The sequence below is a fragment of the Anarrhichthys ocellatus genome, unplaced genomic scaffold (genome assembly GCF_004355925.1).
Source record: "Anarrhichthys ocellatus isolate YVR2014 unplaced genomic scaffold, GSC_Weel_1.0 scaffold6, whole genome shotgun sequence".
Classification (NCBI taxonomy): Eukaryota; Metazoa; Chordata; class Actinopteri; order Perciformes; family Anarhichadidae; genus Anarrhichthys; species Anarrhichthys ocellatus.
The window spans coordinates 3302426-3324399 of record NW_022280036.1 but is presented as its reverse complement, the minus strand read 5'-3'; the positions used below and the strand labels follow the sequence as shown (position 1 = coordinate 3324399).

Here is a 21974-nt window from a genome sequence, read left to right as displayed (position 1 = left end):
AATGCAATATATATTAAATGAAAAGAGCTGCACTGTGTAGTCTATATCCCTATCATATTGCTGTCCTAAACACACACACACACATACACACAGAAAGGGTCATGTAACACACCTTCTGTTACTGACTGTGCCCAGCGTCACACACTGAGCCCTGTCTTCAAGCTGAGCCCATATGTACGACATAATTAACTATTCTCACCTTCTTCCATACAGCTTAACCCCAATTTACCAAAGCGTACGGACATATTGATTCAGAACACATCACACCGACTTTGATCCTAAAAGTACCTGAAGCATGAGCTCATGACAACGGCTATTTTATAGCAAGTAGCACCTCTTCTGTAGGGTGAGATAATCGGGAAGACCCATTACACTGACATTGGCAGATTGAAATACAAAGGTAGCGTTGAAGTAAGATATTGAGACCAGGGGGATGGATCCAGTCCAGTCACCTTGAGGCTCTCCACTATCAGTCACATGACCTGAATCTGCCATGTGACCTGCTCGATGTCATACCTGCTGTCTCGTAACTATTCTTTCCCTTTTTAAATGTCAATTCTCAGCATAAATGCCTCAAAAAAATACTTTCAATATACACAAATTAACGAATAATTGACTCTTTGCTACATCCCTCCCTAAACAGCAGATCATAGCGGATCATAAGGAGGTCTCTCAAACACTGGATTTCACCACATCTCACAGTGGCACGCATCGGGCTGTGCTAAAGAGTTCGGAGGGTGGTCTCTCTTTATAAGCTAAAAGCTAAACGCTTAAATCAAATGCTAAGCATAAGCTGCAAACATTAGCATGTCATCTAACTAGCTCACTGTCTACAGTAGCAACAGAGCACGTTGCTTCCAAGGACAAGGAGCAGTGTATTAACTAATTACATTAGTTTGTAATAAAAAAGCCCCATCCACAAGTCACGCATCCACACTGTATGGTATTTTTGTACCGTGTGGAAGCCGGTCCAGGATGCTATCAGAGTTTAGCTTAGCTATAGCAGCCCCCGTCCAGCTACTAATTGGATTTTGCTGGCTTCAACACCTGTAACTCCATACAAACTCATTGGCCGAGATAGCTTAACATTTGCCGAACACATCGGGTGGACCTCATCCTAAAAGCCTTTTCTCTCAAAATTGTATGAAATTACGAACAAGTATGTATGCTAAGCAGTTAGAATGAACTCACGTCACCCTTTTAAGCAAGGAGACTTTTTTTTAAAAAGGACTATGAAATTCAAGGAACGAATTTGCCACCGTTATGATTGTAAGCTGCATAGGTGCAGTGCCAGAATGGATAGCTTGACAGACGCAGAAACAGTAGTTAAAAGGTCAATTGTCAAAATACCACGTCACATTCAGCTCTCACCCCTTCGTCCTTTTCCAGCTCCAGCCCCATCTCCAGGAGGTTTTCCTCGAACTCTTCCCGCCTAAAGCGCTTGTCATCCTCATGGTAGTCCGTGGGTTGCTTCTGGGCCGCGATCTCCGGGTCTTCCTTCGGCTGCAGCAGGGCACGGCTGCTTCTGATGCTCATGCTGCGTCGAAGCTGGCGGACGAAGTTGTTGTCGCCGAAGCTGGAGGACTGGCCCTTGATGCTGCTGGGCTTCTGGATCTGGTACGCCAGCACATAGTCTACCCGCCGCTGGCCATCGTTGAAGTACGGGCCTAGCTGTTGATACACAGGTGAGCCCTCATCCGCATACAGATGTTTCATGGGCTAGAATCAAAAAGGCAAAGAGATAGAATGTCACAGATTACTACATATGTATAGAAACATCTATTACTTCTTAAAAACCAGGATAATATTGAAAAAAATACCACAAGGCCAACACTCTCCAGTATTTTAGTGTATGATAGTGATCTGATGGGTCAGTTTCATGCAGATGGGCACTTTTCTGTCACATGCAATTCTTCTTGGCGATCACTATGCTAGCAGTCACCTTCAAAGGTATTCACTTTGAGAGCAATCCTGCATCTTGCAAGCATAACTTCCATGACATCATTTAATGTACAGAAGGAAACACTGGGTTGAACCAAAATCAAGTACTAGTAGTAATAGCTACAACTACTTGTAATACTAAGTAGTATAAGGAATATATTTTGTGGAATTTTTACAAAAATGTTTGAAAGACACAGTGAAATAAAAAAACAACAATTCCCAGTTCTAATCCTGTGTCCCCTGGCTCATGTGATTGGTTGAAAGTGGAGGAGACATCTGTTTGGCAACAGATAATTTCCTGTTTGTCAATCGAGCGACGTCAGGGGAGTCCCAAAAATCCCACACACAAATGCAGTGAAGTTCACACATGACAAGCAGTTTGTAAATGCAGGTTTAACAGCTTGTATGTAAGAATATCCAAATATGATTTTGATGAGAATTTGAAATCTGTTTAAATACATACAGTGTGTGTATTTCTACTACACTTATTTAACAAAAAATGTTTGTGTGAGCATCCCAAATATTTTTGTGAACCTTATTTGTTGTTACGACTGGATTCTGTTTACATTTATTTAAGGATAATTATTTTGTGTGCATTAAAACATATTTTTGTGGAGAGTCAAATAAATCGCAAAATACATTTGTGAATCCTTCTGTTTGCATTTGTTAATATTGAGACTGATCTGATCCCATATAAATATTCACTGTAATTATCAAGGAAATCCCAATCTAATGCCTTCTTGAATATTAGTTACAAGTATTTTGTGCAGAGCTTGAAATTTTAGGTGGATGGTGGCGCAAGACAAAGGTCAGGGTGTCATCAAAACATTTTTATCACAATGCAGTCGACAGAAAAATTGTTTGCATTGTATGTTTCTGAAATCAATGGATGCTTTGAATGCCGACGTTTTTGAACCAAAAATGGGTTTCATAAATAATATTCATACTGTATCAGCGTCGTTTCACACTTGCAGAAACGCACAATGACAAAGTGGTTAACGTTGTGAAATAACTGGTTAGGTGAAGGCAACAAAACGACTTGGTTATGGTGAGAAAAAAGATCACGGTTTGTGTTCAAAAAAATATCATAACAATGCATCTGTAACAACCTCAAATAAATAGCAACCGTCCTTAGCAGACTTTCTTACGTAACAAGGATTACAAACGTTATGTAACAAGCATTAACTCAACATTTACTTTTGGTTTCACAGGGGACACGAACAACGGTCTCCTGAGTGTAAGTCCAGTTTGTTTGACTCGTCCAACACCCTTCTATACTGTCGGCCGTGACTTTCTCGCTCTTTATAGTCGATATTGTAGCACGTAACTTTAAATAACGGACGCTCCGTAATGCCAAATGCTCTGTTCGTCGCTCATTTTACTACGCCACTTGATCTGCCAAAAAAACAAATTTGAAGAAATGTTCAATGCCAAAAAATGTTCCTGCCGACTAGGCTGTTTATCCACAGAGAACCAAGAATGTTGACACGAAATATGACGCTAAAGTGGCCAGTAGTTGTGGAAATATCTGGGAGCAAAACCAAAACACAAACAAAGATGGAGACGGACGGGCAGAGTTAGAGCACCGGGCTGGGAGGGGGAAGTAGATAACACAGTTGATGTTTGTAACAGGACTTCATTCTCTGCAGTATATTTACCTGATGGTTCACTGGACTAAAGCACTCATGGACACCATACACTTTAACACTTGCAATGTAGCACCATATACTGTCCCCAGAGACATTGAGTGGAGAAGGCCAGTAGAGATAACATAGTGCCCTAAACAAACATGTAACCTGACCCGCCTGATGGTTTGTTACACACAACCAGAATAAAAGCTTTCAGTGCTGTTCTTTGCTGTTCTTTCAATGAAGAAATGCTTTTCTCTTCTGATAGAACTGATGCAATCCGATCATTGACGCTAACCTCTTCGGGAGCCGCCATTGTTTGCCAACAAACAGTCGCCTCTCCGTGTCGTCTCCCACACATCTAAGCCACGCCCCTAGCTGCCAGTAGCTCCTCACTGGACACTGATTGGTCCATGCTTTGGCTTATCTGGACCATAGACTGTATATAAGAAGTGGACGTAGTCATCATGACGTGAATGCGGAGGAGTTAAGTAGTGACGCCGGATACGGCTCTGGTAGCGGTAGCGACCTGTCAATCACAGTAAGCCTGTCCTAAAGCATACTCCACTTTATGATCTATTTGCCTCTAAATGGACCATAATTTAATAAATGAACATCATGCTGTATTGAAGAAGACTTAAACTAACGATTGAGACTGATTCTCACGTGACCCGGTGACATCGCCAGAATCCAGCTGCCGTTCAAAAAAACATGTCCTTTTCCAGCTGAAACATGTTGTTCGCTATTTCATGAACTATTTCATTGACTTACAGAGCGTCTACAGTGTGATACGCACCTTGCGCTTTTTATTTGTCTCTCAATTCCCAACTGCATTAAATGAATATCTTGATCATCATACCACAGTGGATTATAAAGCTCTACAATATGTTGATAGGCAGTATCCCTGCATAGACGTCACCTTATACTTTAATGGGTTTTACTGGCTAATAATGTTGCACCTAGAGACTAAGAAACGATTAGCCATGTAGTTTTCATTTTGCAGTACACCCAGGTGGCCTCAACCTGCTATGTGTGCAATTAAAGGACAATGAGCCACACTGTTGCACTGGGTGACATTCTCCTTATTTACCATAAACACTCGCGCAACAACTGCAAATGTAGATTAATCCGCTGCTTAAAATAGTACCCCTACAAATTAACTATTCCATCCTGACCCTTTCACTGATTTATGTTGATGTTCAGTTACAGGCAAATTTCACCTAATTAAACAACCAACACGGTTAAATGTTTTTGCATTTACGGTTTAGTGTTTATTTCTAGTTAATTTATTGTTTCGTCAATCTCTCGTGTCTTTTAATGGTTTCACCTGACAGCATACATTTTCCCGTCATGTGTCATGAAATAGGTCAGCTTTGTCTTTGTTGAGGACAGTTGAGTCACTCACTTCCGTTGTAGTTTATTTCACTGTAGTTTGGATTGAGTTCTATTTCACTGACATCTTATACGGGTCAATTTTAATTTACGATAACATTTGCTTAGTCAGTAAATGAAAACCCACCTTTATATTTATTTGAAAGCTTTTTTAAATAAATCTGAATGTCCACAATAATTGAAATACAATATTTAAAGAACTAGACAGTTTTGTGCAACCAGTTAACTATTCGGGCCTTGTCTGAAGCCTGACCCATTGTTAGGACTAAGCCACAGTTAAAGTCTTTGTGTTTGAAAGCAGCCTCAGGACTAAAAACATCTCTGTGTTTCAGTGACATGAGTATAGGATATACAAGACTTGGAATCTGGACACCACAGTAATACTGCACAATTAGAACAGGACATTAATGGCCAGTGATAAAAGTATAATCACATGACAAAGAAAAAGTTTTGTTCTCTGGGAACTTAGATATCTCAGGGAATAGCTAAGCAAGTGAATATGAGTTCAGAATATTTTATTGATATAATCAAGAATGAGCCGCCAGACTAAAGATGTTTATGGCGGTGGAAAGAGAATGATTAAGGTCCTGATCAGCAAATGTGGCCATTCAACAGCCTGGCTTATTAAAACTGTATGAACAGTGGGGAAGTGTCACTAGTTTGGCTTCAGCATTTCTTGCCCTCGTCCATTGATTTAATCGGGACACTTTTTTCTGTTTTGATTGTTAGGGGACTGGTACAATGAATGTGGGATTATGGATTTTATGTGAAGATTAAAAAAATGATTTTACTACGTTGCAGCACAACCTAGGATGTAATGTTTTTATTTTCCAATTTTATTTTTGTAATAATTCATCCTGGTGGGAACACTGTTGGGAACTGGTGGAAATCTATCCCATAGTTGTCAAGTGATTTTGCTTTGAACCACATATATCAATCTGTTGGTGATGCTAGTCAGTCAGGCCATCACCACAGTGGGATACAATAACCACAACCATAGACTGCATATAAGAAGTGCCAACCCACAGGGGCTTCAAAGAAAGTGAAGCCAATGCTGAAGTGCTTTAAACCTGCATTCTGTCTAATGGCCAGCAGGGGGCGACTCCTCTGGTTGCAATAAGAAGTCCGATTATCTAAAAGTCTTTGAGAAAATCACTCTACTTCTCACTTGATTAATTACTTAAGTAAACATTGTAGACATGAGTTTGGTGCCCTGCACATAGCTCATAGGTGAACATAGTTGAAAATGTAGCCGCTAAACGGCCAGATATGTTTTGGTGGAGACCAGGTGTACTACTTAGTAGTATATGTAGTATGGAATGATGAGAGAGATATGGGAGTTTGACGACATCACATACTGTGTGGGAATTTGCTWGAGTACTAAAAGCAGCCRACACCCAACACGGATGTTTACATGGTGATAGACGGACAATTACACGGCAATACATGTTGAAGATAGGACAGCCCGCCGTCAATAGAAGAGCCATAAACTCTGAACTTGTGCGGAAAGCTAATATTGACACAGCAGGCCCTGCGCTGAAATGAACAGAACAGTGTGTCTCCGTGTGTGTCTGTGATAGTATGATGAGGGTCTGGTGCATGTGAATGTGTGTGTGTGTGTTTATATACAGCCCCACCCCCACCCCCCCCCCCCCACACACACACACACACACTCATCCTCAGCCCTCGCTCGACCGGAAGTAGTCATAGATACAAAGGCCAGAGGTCGATTCTCAGAGGGCGCATGAGGATGTGGTGGTGTATGCATCATTCGTCAATAGGAACTCTTTTCTCACTAAGCCACCGGGAAATGAGGTTCTCCTCTTCTCTGGGCTTCCACATGCACACAGCCACCCCCACACACACACACACACACACACACACACACACACACACACGCGCACACTCACACACACATCTGAGCCATAATAAGCTCAAGGCTGAGACAACCCAGCAGTTTTTTCAGTCAATAATGTTTTTCATAGCAGTAAGCTGCATGTAGCAGCTGGAACAGTCAGGGTTTTTTTGCATGTTGAACGCTTCAAATCACAGTTTTAACTCCAGCAACCTGTAAGGCCACAGTGCCAATAATAAATCTGGCATACTTCTCCCAAGCACAGACAGATGGTAACTTCAAGAGTCAGTTTTCTCACTCACCTCTAGTGGTGTCTACCTAAATATCTGTACAATACGACACAATGCAGGTGAATGGAGTTTCATTTGCGGCACTCACAACATTAAAAATAATTCGATGTTAAAAATGGAACATCTACTTGTTTTTTTTACATACTGTGGACAATCCACAGACCTCAATGTCAGCAGGTTTCGTAGTGACTATGTCTTCAGTAGAAAGTATTTCCAAAGCTAAATACCACGAGAGGTAAGTGAGAAACCGGCCCCTTAAAACACTTCATCCCACTAGAGGAAAAGAGAAAGCTGCTGGCAAGCAGATGCACATTTGGCACCAAAACTTCCTCTGAGCCCTACAAAATAATTAGTTTCTTGCAGCAGTGACTGCATATAATAATGAAATATGCAAATTAGCTCTGAAGCCCTATTTCATTGAAATTGGCCATGGCTGCTTTTCTGTTAGGCCCAATTTAGGATGTCAGTAATATTTAGTCCTAATCATCAAATATTTTCTCAGCTTGTACTCCCAAAACCATGATTTAATTATCTCGTTATTTCCAGCTAAATTACAGATTTCTCGTGATTCCAACTGATTAATCTGAATTACCTTATTTTCTCAAAACACCAAATGATGTGGAGTTGTGTTCATATTTTTGTTATAAGAGAGGTAAAACAAAAATTCCACAATTAAGGAGTTAATTATGTTAAGACAAAGCGTCTTCATTTTTCTTCACTAAAGGCCAAGAATAGCAGCAATAATCAAACAGACTTCAATAGAACATGAAGTACAGGAGAGATAATAAGTGGATGGTGAAACATTTTAGTTGTGATTAAAAGAATGCAACACTTGATCGATCATTCGACCTGCAATCATATTTTTGCCCCTTGGTGTCACGATCAGGCTTTGCCTTCTGTGTTCTGTGTGTGTCTTTGTGTAGCTCCACACCCTCCTCAATCTACCTGTCAGCCACTCTCTCATCATCAGCCTCTGATCACTAATCAAGCACTCCCTCCTCATCAGCACAACTCCCCTCACCTGTTCAAGCCACTATATAAACTCCTGCCTCTCAGTCACTCTTTGTCAGATCATTGTCATGTCAAACCGCCCGTTTGGCTCGTCCTGTTCCCGGTTTCCCAGTCTACCTGCCCTGCCAGATTTCCACCCTCGTCTCTCATCTCGTCCTTGGTTTCCCTGCTGTTTTCGATGTAAGATTCCTGTTTTCCTGGTTCATTAAAGACCTGTTTCACTCTACTTTTGGTAATGTCTGCATTTGAGTCCTTGGGGCTGTTAACGAAACTATGACTATGCTATAATCTGCTCCTAAAGTTGATACGTACAAATGTTCAGCAACACGAGCCATCAGTGGGCCTTCGCAAGTCAATGTTGACTTTTAGTTTTCGGGGAAAAAACTCTCTAAAAACGGCCCACAACAGTTGATGAACATTCTCCAGCCTGGTTTCATTTAGACCTCTGTCCACCAATATACAAGACTTCTCTCGTTTTTGGGGCAATGAAAATGCTGCCTGATTAGAGAGAGCTGCTGAGCTGGAAGAATATCCTTAAGCTCAAGTGGCACTTAAAGCGCTGCTCTCTTCACAGCCACTTCACCGCTGCTCAAGCTCAACATTCTGTTGCATTTTTAGTCCTTTAACATGTAAAACAAATCGCTTCCTGTCCCCCTGACACTGGGTGATTCTATAAGCAAAAGCTCAAGAATGTGCTACATCACAGATCACTGCTATGTTATCATACGGAGCATAACACTGTAAATACATATAGGCGTTGATTCAACAAATTCAATTTATGAATGCAATAAAGATTAGCGCACCACATTTCTTTGGGTAGTTCCCACTGCGTTCATGAACATTTCCATAAAACGGTAATGTCTCATGCAGAATTGAGTCGTGTACAATATACCGGAGCCACAGAGCCTGATCATGAATCGTTATAGCCGTATAGCCGGTATGTTGGCCTACTCGCATGTGCTCCCGACCTTTTATTAGTCCTTATAACAGAGCAAAGCTCTCCTCAAGAGTAAACACTGATGCAATTTACTTGAAGACACAATTGCAGTCAATGGTTTCAGTTTCCTTCAGGAAATCATTATTTTTTTTTTTAAACTTGCTCTCCATTGCTGTGTGAGCAGGTGCACAAATCGTTGTGGGAAAATGTTGCATTAGCACATTGACTGTGTGTACAGTGTGTGTCAATGAAATATTAATGAATACTTTTCCCTCGCAGACACTAGATTTAAATTAAAATGTGTGTTAACAACGTCCCTCGGATCTAGCTACCAGTCCAATCAGGGAAATTAATTTTTTTCTCATGATAGGAGCTTTATAACCTACTGCTCTACACACGGGACACACACATTACTGTAAATAGAACCTTCATGGAGTGCTAATACTGTTAAAAAAAACTTCCAATCGGGTTCTTCCTAATTGTGAGCCTTGATTGTTGTGGGTTGCACTGCACCACAACAGACAAAACAAGTCAGCTTGGCCAACTAACCATCTACAAGAGAGCAATGGTGAGGAATTTGTTTGAGGTTTAATCGTGGATTCACATCAGCTAGTATTATCCATGTTTCATGCTGTCTGGAGACAAAGACAACATAAATATATATCAGTCATGTGATTTAAATGTTCGCGGCGTCATAGCATCATCTCTTTCTCGACAAGAACAAAACTCAAGCAAGCGTGAAAACCTTTAAAAACTGAGGAGGTTTTATCAAATCTCGCCGTGTCCATTCAGCTTTTGGAACGTGATACAATAAATGTACATATGCGAATGGTGCCGTGATCTCAGACTCTTAGGGTCACTGTACGTCCTAAAAAAATGACTTTAGAAAGACTGAAGATATTTAATATCTAATTACCCATTACAGGCCCTTTACACCATTCATGACCCCTATTAGATCAATTCACGTCAGCGTTAGTTGTATGTACGTGCATCATAGGCTTTTATGACTCATTAATCACAAACCTTTATATCCTGTCAACTCCTTGAAATATTTGTACCTTTTCGTGAAACATTTAACTGATCAGCGCCACTGTCTCCAGTCCCTGCTCTACACCACAAATCATAACAATGACAACATGGATGTAGTGTCTTACTATGGAGTCGTTGCTCCTGGAATCCAGGCTCTTCTCCTCGCCAGTGATTGGCAGGTAGTCGCTCTTCCTCATCGTGGCAGACACGTCCAGCTGTGGGCTGCCTGAGCGTTCACGGGCTAGGGCAGGAGAACCTGGGGGAGGAATGGAGAGTCTGCAAAGTCTGCCTGTGTCAGGGGGATAGTCATGCACAGATTATGAGACGATGGTAACCTGGACCTGAACAGGTAAAACCCCCTCCCCCGATGCCCAGACATAAAGAGGACACACAAAACAAATACAGATAGCGTGTTGTTTGTAGTTGACACACCTCTGCTTTGACATTATACTACCACACATTATACAACAGGAAGCCATCAAAGACAGCCTGAGACACAGCGTCTATACTCCTAAAGCAGAGCTGTTCTGATTTACATGACTTTACTTATGCTACTGTATTTGAATGAAATGTCCCGGTGGCCTCAGTATGCTGCGCTGCAGTAATATGAAGTAAACAAAACACGAAAAACAAATATCGGGTCAGATTTGCTTGTAGAGAGACTGAATATAAAAAGACTCTGATCATGATGTTAACAGTCACTACAAACCACCCCTCGGGCCCCTTAGCCCTTTGGAACCCTGGGCCCCTTGCCCAGTAGGCCTGTTCTGTAATTCATCCATGGGCAAAGCTATAAGTACATGACATTGTGAGAGAAAGATAATAATTAGCAATATTCATTTTAGCTGTATACGTTTATTGATGCCGTGAGGATTTATCTTGCACAAACGCTTGGATATCATTTTGATTTGCTTTTCATATCGATTTTTATCCGTTTGCACTGTGAGGATCCTCAGTTGCGGCTTTGACGTGAATATTAGCAGCTCGCAATGGGAAAAAGTTACATATCCTGCCAATATTGGCATCATTAAGAAGCTTTTAGAACAATACTTTGTGATACGTTTTGTTTCCATGGAAATAATTTTGTTGTTGAATCTAAGCTCGTAGCGCATTTCATCCCCTCGCAGCCCAGCGCCCTGCCGGACTTGACGTGATGTCAGTAAACACATCATGGGACTCTGTGGCCGGCTCTTTGCACCAAAGAAGGGAAGAAACACAGATAAACTGTGGGATGCACTCGCCACTCTCTCCACCCTTTACAGGAAACAGCTGTCACCATGGATACCGATGGACGCCTTGCTTGCTACATTACAAGCTGCTCCTCTGTAATATATCCGAAACAAGCATGTTCTTTTTGCGCAATGATCCAGCTGTCACGTGATTGGCGCAGTGTCATTACTGTACAATTGCACCTGAGTATTATCTCAGAAAAGGTTGATGGGTTTTTAGTTAGTATTACCCTCAGGGAGCACAAATGGCCGAGGCATTTCAACAAGAACACCTTCCTTCCTGTAATGAAGCTCTGACCAAAGAGAAAAACTCATCAGTCACAGGCACAGCAATAAGCAGCAAACACAGTTAATTATCTGAGTCCCTGCTTCTACCTGCTCCCTCAGGTGGGCCACAGTCTAATAATCACATTTCCTGACAACTCTGACGGATATCATTAATTAATAAAAGCCCAGGAGTAACAGAAAAAAGTTGAATGTGCCTCTCTTGGGTGTGTGGAGCACAGTATCACTGGAAATCTGCCTGTTACATACTGCAAGACACAACTGTTATGGCATTACCTGTTTAAATAGGAAAATCGTCTTATTCTCATTCATCAGATATTCACTGAAATGACAGCGGCCTCTGCGTGTCTGGTAAACACAGTGTTAAATGTTACTTTAAATCTTAGCCCTTGTCTGTTTTTTGGAAAAGATAAACCAGGCTCACATGTCCTCGACTAAGTCTAAAAGTGTCTGGCATTGCTGGAATTTGGGAATCAGCTTCCATACAATACTGAATCAACACTTTTGGAAAAGCTGCCCAGCCTTAACCCGCTACGAGGACCAGGGCCACGAAGCCGAAGCAGAGCCTACGTCTACCAATCCGAATGAGGAGGCGGTGTGAGAGGAAACAAACATTGAAAACGAGCCAGCATTCATGCCAGGCTAAAGACTAATGTCAGCAGATGTTTGGTCCCTGGACAATAAGCTGGACTCTTACAGGCACCTTCAGAGCGAGATGAAGGACTGTCGTTTCTTTGCTTTCACTAAAACGTGGCTTATATGGGAATATCACCGACTCGACCCTTCAGCCAAACGGACGCCTTAACCTTCGCTAAGTGATTGGTATGCGAATGCTCCGGTGGTCTCCAGTGAGTGGAACACATGACCATGATGTGCCGTCCGTTCTATCTACAGATGAAATTAACCAACATTATCATCGTGGCAGTGTACATAGCTCCCAGCACGAACACCAAAGAGGCCGCATCACTACTCTACAGGACTATCAGTGAACTGACAACTTTTTCAATCCCAGCCAGAGATTTTAAGGAAGCTGCCACCTACGAATATGAAACTGACATCTCCATACATGCTAACCTGAAGCCATGGCTGTCCACTGAGGTCCGCGTACTGCTGATGCTTCCTTTGAATCTGGGGACATAGCAGCCCTCAGATCAGCTTGGACTAACCTGTCCCTGGCCATCAGGGTATCAAAGTGCACGTAGAGTATGGACGAGAAATCCAGCGCCAACTCACGGACACAGATGACACATGCGGCGTATGAGTGTCTATTGGATCAAATCACATAATTGTGGAACCATAATTATGTGATTTGATCCAATAGGCACTTTATAGGCATCCAGGAATTAAGCGACACTAAGCAGGTAAGTTAAGGGGGCGCCTTTTTCCAAGGCGAGGCCCACAATCTCAGACTTTGAAAACGCCTGCTACAGAGTATAGGGGGCAGCGTTTAGGATCTTCCAGGATCAAAAAAGACCCCTCCCACAGACTACTATCTCACTGCCGTGTGAAAAAGGTTACCGGAGAATCCGGGAAAGGTCCTCTGGACTCTACAACAGATTCTTCCCCCAGGCTTTCAGATTCCTCAACACCCTGCGGCCCCCAAGCTCAACATAACGAGCACAGACCAATGGAAATGAGGCCTTTAAATCTAAACTTAAAACTCGTCTTTTCACCTTAGTTGCTTATTCTTCGATTACTTCAGGCTTGTACCTGTAACCTTTTATCCTTCCGGCGATCAGTCCCGGTCTCAGTGGATCTATTAAGTCCAGTACTATAGTCCGTGTTTGTCTTGCTGAAGAGAATACTGTTAAGTTTCTGAAGAAAAAAACACTGCATCTCTTAACCTCTCAGTTTGTTTGTAGTCCCACAAGCACATGAGTGTCCAAGTGATGAATCCGTCTCTCCTTAGTCTCCTTGTTCTATCTTTTCACTTTCTGTGCCGGACCATCAGCCGTCCTGGGACCTCTCTGTTTCTCTCTCCCTTTGCTGTCAGGGCTTCATTCCAGATGTTTGGATCTGGATCTCCGTCCTTCAGGAGACTCAGGCTCTCCCCTTTTGTCTTTCTCCCTTGTGTGCATCTTTTATGTTTACAATCTATCTATCTGTCTGTCTTGTGAGGGAGATCCCTCTTCTGTTGCTCTTTCTGAGGTTTCTTCCATTGTTTCCCTGTTAAAGGGTTTTGGGGGAGTTTTTCCTGCATCTGAATTGGGGGTCTAAAGACAGAGGATGCGGTATGCTGTGCAGATAGTAAAGCCCCCTGAGGCAAACTTGTGATTCGTGATATTGGGCTATATAAATAGAATTGGCTTGACTGGTGTTTTGGCTTTTGTGGCGTTGAAGGGAGAGCTCCTGTAAACTGCATTTTGCTACTCAATATTCTTTATATCTGTCATTAAATTCTCTCTCCAGTGTGTCACAAACATTACACCTGCTTGATTAATCACAGAACATCATGCTGCTGCACTTAGTTATGATACATCCATTTCAACAGTCATTTATGCACAGTCCAACTCCATTTTCCCATATTTTGTAGTCGTATGGAAGAACATCCAAACCTAAATACATCATTTTTTATTTGTGCTGAAAAATGTGTGACAACATTGTAATTCAACCCAAACAATTAATTTCAGTAAGTGATGAAAATTAACTTGTAGGCATTGTAAACTTGCCTCACATAGATGATTCCTCACAGATATTTAGTTGTAATGAAAATAAGTGAAAACACAATCTGTCTGACGGTAAACGTCTGTCTAAACCCACACAGTGTGGTTGTAATGTAGAGTATAGGTTATTTAGTTAATGGGCTCAAATACACAAAACCACCATTGTGGTCCTTTAAACCGGCACTAGACAACTTGATGTCAGTGGTTGTAAATGTCTGAGTGGTGATCCGTCTGAATCTCAGAAGACCTTGAACCTACACACTGGTGTAGTGGTTTTCTAGTTAATGGGCTCAAACACACACCGCCCTACCAGTGCTGAGTGGTTCTATAAAGCTTCACATGTTGGTGGCTACAAAGAAGTATCTTTTAAAGAGTGTTGAAGACTTTCTAAAAGTTCGAAGAAGTGATGTCTATTTGCTGCACACAGACATACGTAAAGTCTACACTTGTTGTCCCTGTACTACAGCGGCATGCTGTTTGGATTGTTCCTTCTTTATTGTCACTCTAAATGAGCAACTGTTGACTGTGTAAATCCCAATTACTTCGGAACTGCTGCACTATTTTGAAAGAAATATCTAATTGCGGTTATTTTGACTGAGATATTAGAGGGAAAGATCATTTTTACATCATTGTTCTCACTTTCATTGAATAGTAAAATGATTATATGTGATTCTTGGGGGGATCCAATGTTTTCTTAAGTCTGCAGACTATGATGTGTAGGCCAGGGAATCTCTGCAACACAACAATACTTCATTTAAAATGGTATTTTGACACACATTTGGCCTTCCTTGCAGCAGGCCATATTGTGATTTACATACATTTTCGACTTGTCACTGCTAAATCTGCTGGTGGTCAGTGGGAGTCGCTAGTGTCGTGAGACGAGATACCTTACTGTTTTACTGACACATGACCAAGCATAGGTATTGTTACTATGGCGATCCACAATTGAATATACCTTCCACAGTGATTTTGTGAAATTATCGAGTTTCCTGTTATACAGTCAAGCAAAACAAGTATTATCCAGACCAACCCAGTAGTTCTGTCTCTTTTGATAAAGCTGGCTTCTGTACATGAGAGCATAGCTGAATATGCAGTTATTCCTCTAATGGTTTCTATACTGCCTTACAGTGGGGGAAGGCTACAGTGGCTGCCTTGCCTTTTAGAGCTCCAGAGTGGCGGATGAAGCAAAAGCCTTCAAGTAAACCAAAAGAAGCTGTCCACACAAGAAAAAGGACTGCGCCAGTTGTTCCTTCAAGCACTTAAATGTCCCGTATCTCAATCTTCCAGACAACAAGCTCTTTGTGGTGGTGCACATTATGACTGTAGTCCCTTAGAAGCAAAGGCAGAAGTAGCATGGTGATGTTATACTGCTGCAGAACCTCTTCGGGCAGAAGGTTGAGGTGGACGGCCGGGCGGACAAAGTGTGTGCGCAGTTCGCACCGATAGGTATGAAGACTTGTTGCACCAAAGCTAGAAAGCCATGGGATATATAGATGGAAAATGTTAGCCATATTTCTTTATGGCAACTATAACAGAGTAGTTAGCCATGTTTCCATTCAATTCTCTAGCAGATTTTAAGCAAATCCTTTGAAATGTTGTAAAAAATAACTGCAAATTAGGAGCGTTTCCATCAACTGGTTTGGAGTGATTAAACTGAGCTACAGCCTATTGGTCAAAAGTTGGCGCTTTAGCCTACGCATGGCTGCACGCCAGTAGACAGAGTAGAAGCAGTTACGGTTTGCCAACCAGAAACTTGGCCATCTTACTCATATACAAGATAAAAAGGGAGAGGTTCAGGAATTTGTTTCAATTCGTATTAATTGTTCTTTCGTGTCATGTAGCCATGTTTCATGTTGTCAGGAGAGGAAGATAATATGAATATATATCCGGGAAGATGACAACACAGTCATTCTACAGTTGTCCACCTGGCCAACTGTAGAATGTATGAAATAATAAAACTACTTTCATAATATGCCTTTTAAATAAAATAAATTGGATATTTAATGTTTTTTTTAACAAATGGACATCTACTCTCATAGCCTGGCTAACTGAACTATATGATCTGCCAGTAATTGATATGGCATTATGACATTCACATTGAGAAGCATAACAGCATAACTTGTAATACAGTGCAAGATTAGATGGTCAGACGTCTCTTGATAAGGTTATCATGAACATACAAGCTCCCAATCTCCCTCTTCCTATAGCTAGCTACTCGACTGATAAGTTAACTTGCTAAACACTGGCTATGCACTAGCCTAGACAGCATGCTAGCGTCATTAGCATGTTAGCATCGATCTCTAGCTTGATATTATAACCATCACCATGTAATAGGCTATGTAGCCAGAGCCAGACATAAATTATACATCAAGCTAGTTGACATCTGTCACACTCGGATAAAATATTTACGTTGACAGACAATCCGTTGAACTTGAAGATCTGAAGACTGAACTCATGAACTGTTTTTTGATTCGTGGAGAAAGTATTTTGAGTATTTTAAATACAAAATTACTCCACTCTAAAGTATTTTGTTACAAAATTACGTTCGATTTTTATCGGCCCTATCAAATACAAATTACAAAATACTCAAAAGTAATTGAAATACGTATTTCAAAAACAAGTAATAGAAATACTGCCCATCTCTGCGTTTAGCGCACCATCTTATTTTTCCATGAAGGCAAAAAAGACCTCAAGCGAGTGTAAAAACTTTTCTTTGCAAGTGAGAGTTTTTGTGAATTTTGCCGGTTCCATTCAGCTTTTCTAATGCGATGCTTCAAAATACACATAAATATACGTAAATGGAAAGGTGCATATGGACGGGTCCTTGACCTCTAATGACTCTGACACGTGAGGCGTGCAGCAAACATGAAGGAACAGAACAGGCTGGTTTTGTTTCCTGCTATGAACTTGATGTTGCATGTCTGGCACGGCACATTTGTTTTGTTTATTTTACAGTACATCCGCCTTTATGCACTGCACAACTCGCATCAATCCAAGCATGCATCCTATACATATGTGTTATATGTCTGGTTATACAGCTATATAAACATTATTTTATGTAGTTACAGGTATTCCATGAGGACACAACCCCCTTGCCCAAGACTCGATAGCTTCTGCCAAACGTTCTAGCTGGAAGCCGAGGCAGGCGGCAACCCAGCTTGGGTCTGAGTTCTGTTTTTGGCAACATGAGATGTTTTCACTGTAAGTCAACAAGAACCACTGTGATCAGTCCACCTGTCTGAGATCTGAATCTGCCCTTTCTACTGTGTTAGCTATTAGAGCAAAGCTTACACATCCAGTGAAGAGGTAATATCTCCAGGCGGGAAAAAAAAAAAAAGTGGAATACTCATTTGCTGGTTGCCTTGAGAACTGGTACTGGGAACACGCGGCGGTGTTACCTGCAGAAGTAGACAAGCCGCTTTTCTACCTGCCAAGCCCATTGTTACAGAGGAGTGGTTTAAACTGAATGGTATAATGATTTAACAGAATGTAGTGGTGTCTCGTGACACTGTTGACGCTGATGGGAACCGTCAAGTGTGTTTGCATATACAGTGGGTACGGAAAGTATTCAGACCCCTTTAAATTTTTCACTCTTTGTTTCATTGCAGCCATTTGCTAAAATCCCAAACTTTTCTGTTTTTTTCTGTCAAGATGGGGTGCTGAGTGTACATTAATGAGAAATAAAATGAACTTTTTTGATTTTAGCAAATGGCTGCAATGAAACAAAGAGTGAAAAATTTAAAGGGGTCTGAATACTTTCCGTACCCACTGTATATTAACTCCAGCTTGTTAATATTGACTGGAAATATTCACGTTGTGACAAATGGCAAGTAATCCTTGGTTTCTCCACAATATGCAAATCATCTGAGTGGCATATACATACAGAGATTATGTAGAACATGTGAGGCCGATCCAATGAGCTCACAGGGCAGTGCAGGGGCGGGAAATACAGACACGTGTTTTGACAATTGCCAAAAGCGTTATCTCCGACTCCGTGCAGGCCCGCCCACAGGACCAGCCGGACCCCTGAAAAGGTCCCGTGAATGGGCCCCTCCCTCAAATCTGCTTTACTCACATCATCAACGCACGCACATGTTCTCGTTCTCCTACTGAACACACTCCAGTCACTCCCAACATTAGCTGATAGTTAGTTTAGATCAATACGTTCCTCAGGTCATGAGGGGGAAAAAACAACAAAAAAGGCTACATATTACTAAAGCAACAATAAATACGTTTATTTTAGTCGGTGTAATAAGTAATGGTGAATATTTTGGTTATCATTTCCCGTAGCGGCTGGCCCCCCAGAAAGGTTTCCCCTTTTTACCCTCCAATGAGTGGCCCTGTCATTCAAACTGATTCAGATGGTAACTTTAAGTTTAAAGCTGTATTAACTAACAAGCAGAGAATGATTTAGCTCGGCTCCCCTCAGTGCTGGAGCTTAGGACTCACAACTTTACTGTTTCAGGTTCACCGCTCTCATATGTCATGTTTCCAGCAGCAGCAGGATTTTTGAAGTTGATCATGAAATCTAAAGTATATCTTTATTCTTTATTCTTGCCTGACAACCAATTGAAATCCACATACATGCATACATGAACACCCATATGCACACATACTTACCTGTTTTTTTTTGTTTTTTAATTGTTATTATTATTTTTTTTTTCCCCCATCTCAAAAGGCTCAAGCACATACAAACACACACGCTCTCACACACACACACACACACACACACACACACAGACTATATGATGTTTGCTGGCTTGTATCCCACTGTTCTTGTCATCCTCTTGTTGTTATGTATATGTATTGTCTCTTGTCTTTCAATAAAAAAATTAATAAAAGAATAAAAAAAGTATATCTTTATGATTAAGGTTGGAATAAGTTCAAAACCACCAAGGAAATCATTTTGGTAGAAGCATGCTTAAAATTACCATCACGTCTACAGCAGCAGCATCTTAATGTAAAAAGCTAATTAGATGGGCTCCAGGTGTGCGAGGACTCCCTCCAAACAAACGTCTGGCGCCCTACGGTGCGCTCATACGCGTTATCAGCAGCAACAATCCACCTGGAGCAACCGCAGGGAATCTAGGGATTTCATCAAATTTGACAGACGCACAGCTTTATTTTCCCTCTACGTCTCTGCCCGCGCGCTCAAATCACCATCCTCATCATCGGCATCATAATGTTTTTTTTTTGGGGGGGGGGGGGGCAGTCAAAGCGCTCTTACCGGGTTCCTCTGCGCCATCGCGGTGATTTACGCTCCCAAACAGCTCGTCGTCTCCGTCATCCTGTCGCTCCATCTGGTTTAAAAAGCCGCTCCGGGTCCAGGTCTATACCGTGCCGACGCTCTCTCCGCTACAGCATCTATCCCTCCCGCGTGTGTCCTCCCGCGTGTATCCCCTGGCGTCACAGCCGCCTGCGCTGTTGCATGGAAACGCTGGACGGACAGCTATAGCACTTATTCATTCTTTAGGAGGAGCCGGCGGACCCGATTGTCAAACTGTCCCCTGTCGAATTTGTCCAAAATAAAGTATTTATCCGAGATGTTTCCAATATTTTGAGTATTTATCTCAGTGAGATGATTAGGCCTACTGCAGGTGTAAACAAATCCTGCACAAATTACATCGTCTGTCAGAATGAGACAACTTTGTGCTGAAGCATCTCGTGTGTGAGGGCGTTCTCTGTCTAAATGGGATTAACCACTCGCGCACAAGACAGCAGAGTGATAACGCGCAGGGAAACTGAGCGAAAATCGTGCCAAAACGGACTAGAATGATGTTGCATTCGCGTCCCATGGGAAAAGGGGGAAATGTGGGGCTGCCTGCCTCACCTGGCCACAACTCATCTCGGTTTTCATCGGATAAATTGAAACTGTTCACCTCAGCTTTTAGAGTAGTTATTGCCACAGGAGTTGTGGAGTGGATCCTTATCGGTTTGTCGATCGAATTTGCAATTTTCCTGAAGGTCCTGTTTAGTTTAAATTCCATGGTAGGGAGGTAACTTCAGTTTATAAGATATGGAAACCATGCAAAGCATAATAATGCACTCATAGTTTGCTTGTGTTTTAACCAACTATAATTTCCGTACTGGATAAATTAAAAACTGGTTAACAATCTTTTTTTGTTGTACAAAAGGTGGGAGTATTTTTTCTTTATCCAGGTAGGCTATAGTTTCTGAGGATTCTGGAAATACCTTCAGAGCATCAGGAGGTGTTGTCAAAGGTGCCAAATTCAAAATCCAATGCCTCAATTGCCTCCATGCAGCTCTCAACATGGCGACAACTGAGCCGGCGGCTAGCAGCTAGCGGTGCTACCAGTGTAAACAGCGGCGACAGTGCTGACAGAGCTAAAAGTGTTAACTGTGGAGGGAACCTGGGGGTGGGGTGCTACACTTACTCCGTCGGTCGGGACCATAGGTCACTACGGTGTTGGCGGCCATTAGCTAGCCAGTGGGGCGCGCTCACACTTACTTACAGATGGCCGGCCCCGCTATGGCAACAAAGCACAGAGAAGCTCAACACAGAGAGAGAGAGAGAGAGAGAGAGAGAGAGAGAGAGAGAGAGAGTGATTTCATTATCATTATCAGGTTCCTCCAGTATATCTTTACATAGCTAATATGTTTGCTGAAATATTAATGCTCTATAAAGAACCTTCAAATGACCGTCTGTAGAGTATTCATGCCTACTGGTTATACATTTTTCTGAAAATCAGATGATGGTAACACATGATTTGGGGCTAAAGGAGTAAGGGAGGGGGGGGGGGGGTCTTTTGCTTGCATCATATTAACTGACCTGGCAGATACTGCACCATCCCTCACTGTTTCATGCATAATGGGAACGGACATCATCAGCGACTGTATAACATACTCTTCCATTTTTCGTTACCATGAGACGTGTGAGTATTGTTATCTCCAATGGTGGTGAACGCAGCATTGTTTTCGAGCATCACTGCGCCAGCTGGTGCCGCCCACACACGCCGTAGTCCTCCAGTAGCCGAAGTGGTCGGAGGCGCACGAGCGAGTGCTGTAGCGGTGTCTCGCGTAAAAGCGTCTCGCGGACAAGGAGAGAAGAAATGACACTTCTAGACACCTCCTGTCGACGTAACGGATTAATACAGAGCAGTTCTCTGAATGAAACCGCTTCATTAAAACAGTCTGCATGGAGATTGAACAGCCACAAAATGTCCTAAATATCTGCAGCCACGTTCCACTACATGTCCCAAAACAAGAACTACCAAAATAAGTGGTTTTTGTTTTGTTTTTGGTGTGTAAATGGTTATTTTCCCCTTCATCTGCACAACTATCTGTTACACCGCCTGCCCGCGTGCTGTCAGTCGCGAGGACGCGCTCCTTGCCTGGGTGAGAGAGACGGAGCTTCCAGGGAGAGATGCGGTGAGCGCATTGCATTCATATCACGAACCAGCCTCCCCACCAAGATCAATAATAAGTATTTAAATCCTACATCACTTCCCTATTCATTGGGCAACCGATGAGTGGACACGAATCAATCGACACCTCCTCGCTCAAACTGCCCCTCGAGACAAAGCGCATCAATCAGACTTTACACGAGCGTGTAAAGGAAACTCCCGAATCATTTCCACCTCGTTTTGTTATTTTTTATACTGGAGGCCAAAACGCTGTCCAATTAGACGACTGTGTCAGTGTTAAAGTGCAGCAAAAACAACAACAACCACAAGCAGATCATAGATAGCATAAA

General features: G+C 42.1%; 1 protein-coding gene across 4 annotated transcripts in view; it reads right to left on the bottom strand.

The window, feature by feature from the left end:
- The window catches only part of ano1a (anoctamin 1, calcium activated chloride channel a), a 61650-nt gene extending 40885 nt beyond the window's left edge, over positions 1-20765 (bottom strand). For 2 of the 4 annotated variants that reach the window (XM_031846043.1, XM_031846044.1), the window contains exons 1-3: positions 19488-20765; positions 10209-10339; positions 1372-1719 (exon numbers count right to left, since the gene is read on the bottom strand). In XM_031846043.1, the coding sequence (XP_031701903.1) occupies positions 1372-1719; positions 10209-10339; positions 19488-19560 (552 nt within the window). In that variant the 5' untranslated portion in view covers positions 19561-20765. Of the gene's footprint in view, positions 1-1371; positions 1720-10208; positions 10360-19487 lie in introns of all 4 variants that reach the window. The other 2 variants (XM_031846045.1, XM_031846046.1) reach the window with 2 other exon arrangements.
- Between the last annotated feature and the right edge of the window lie 1209 nt (positions 20766-21974).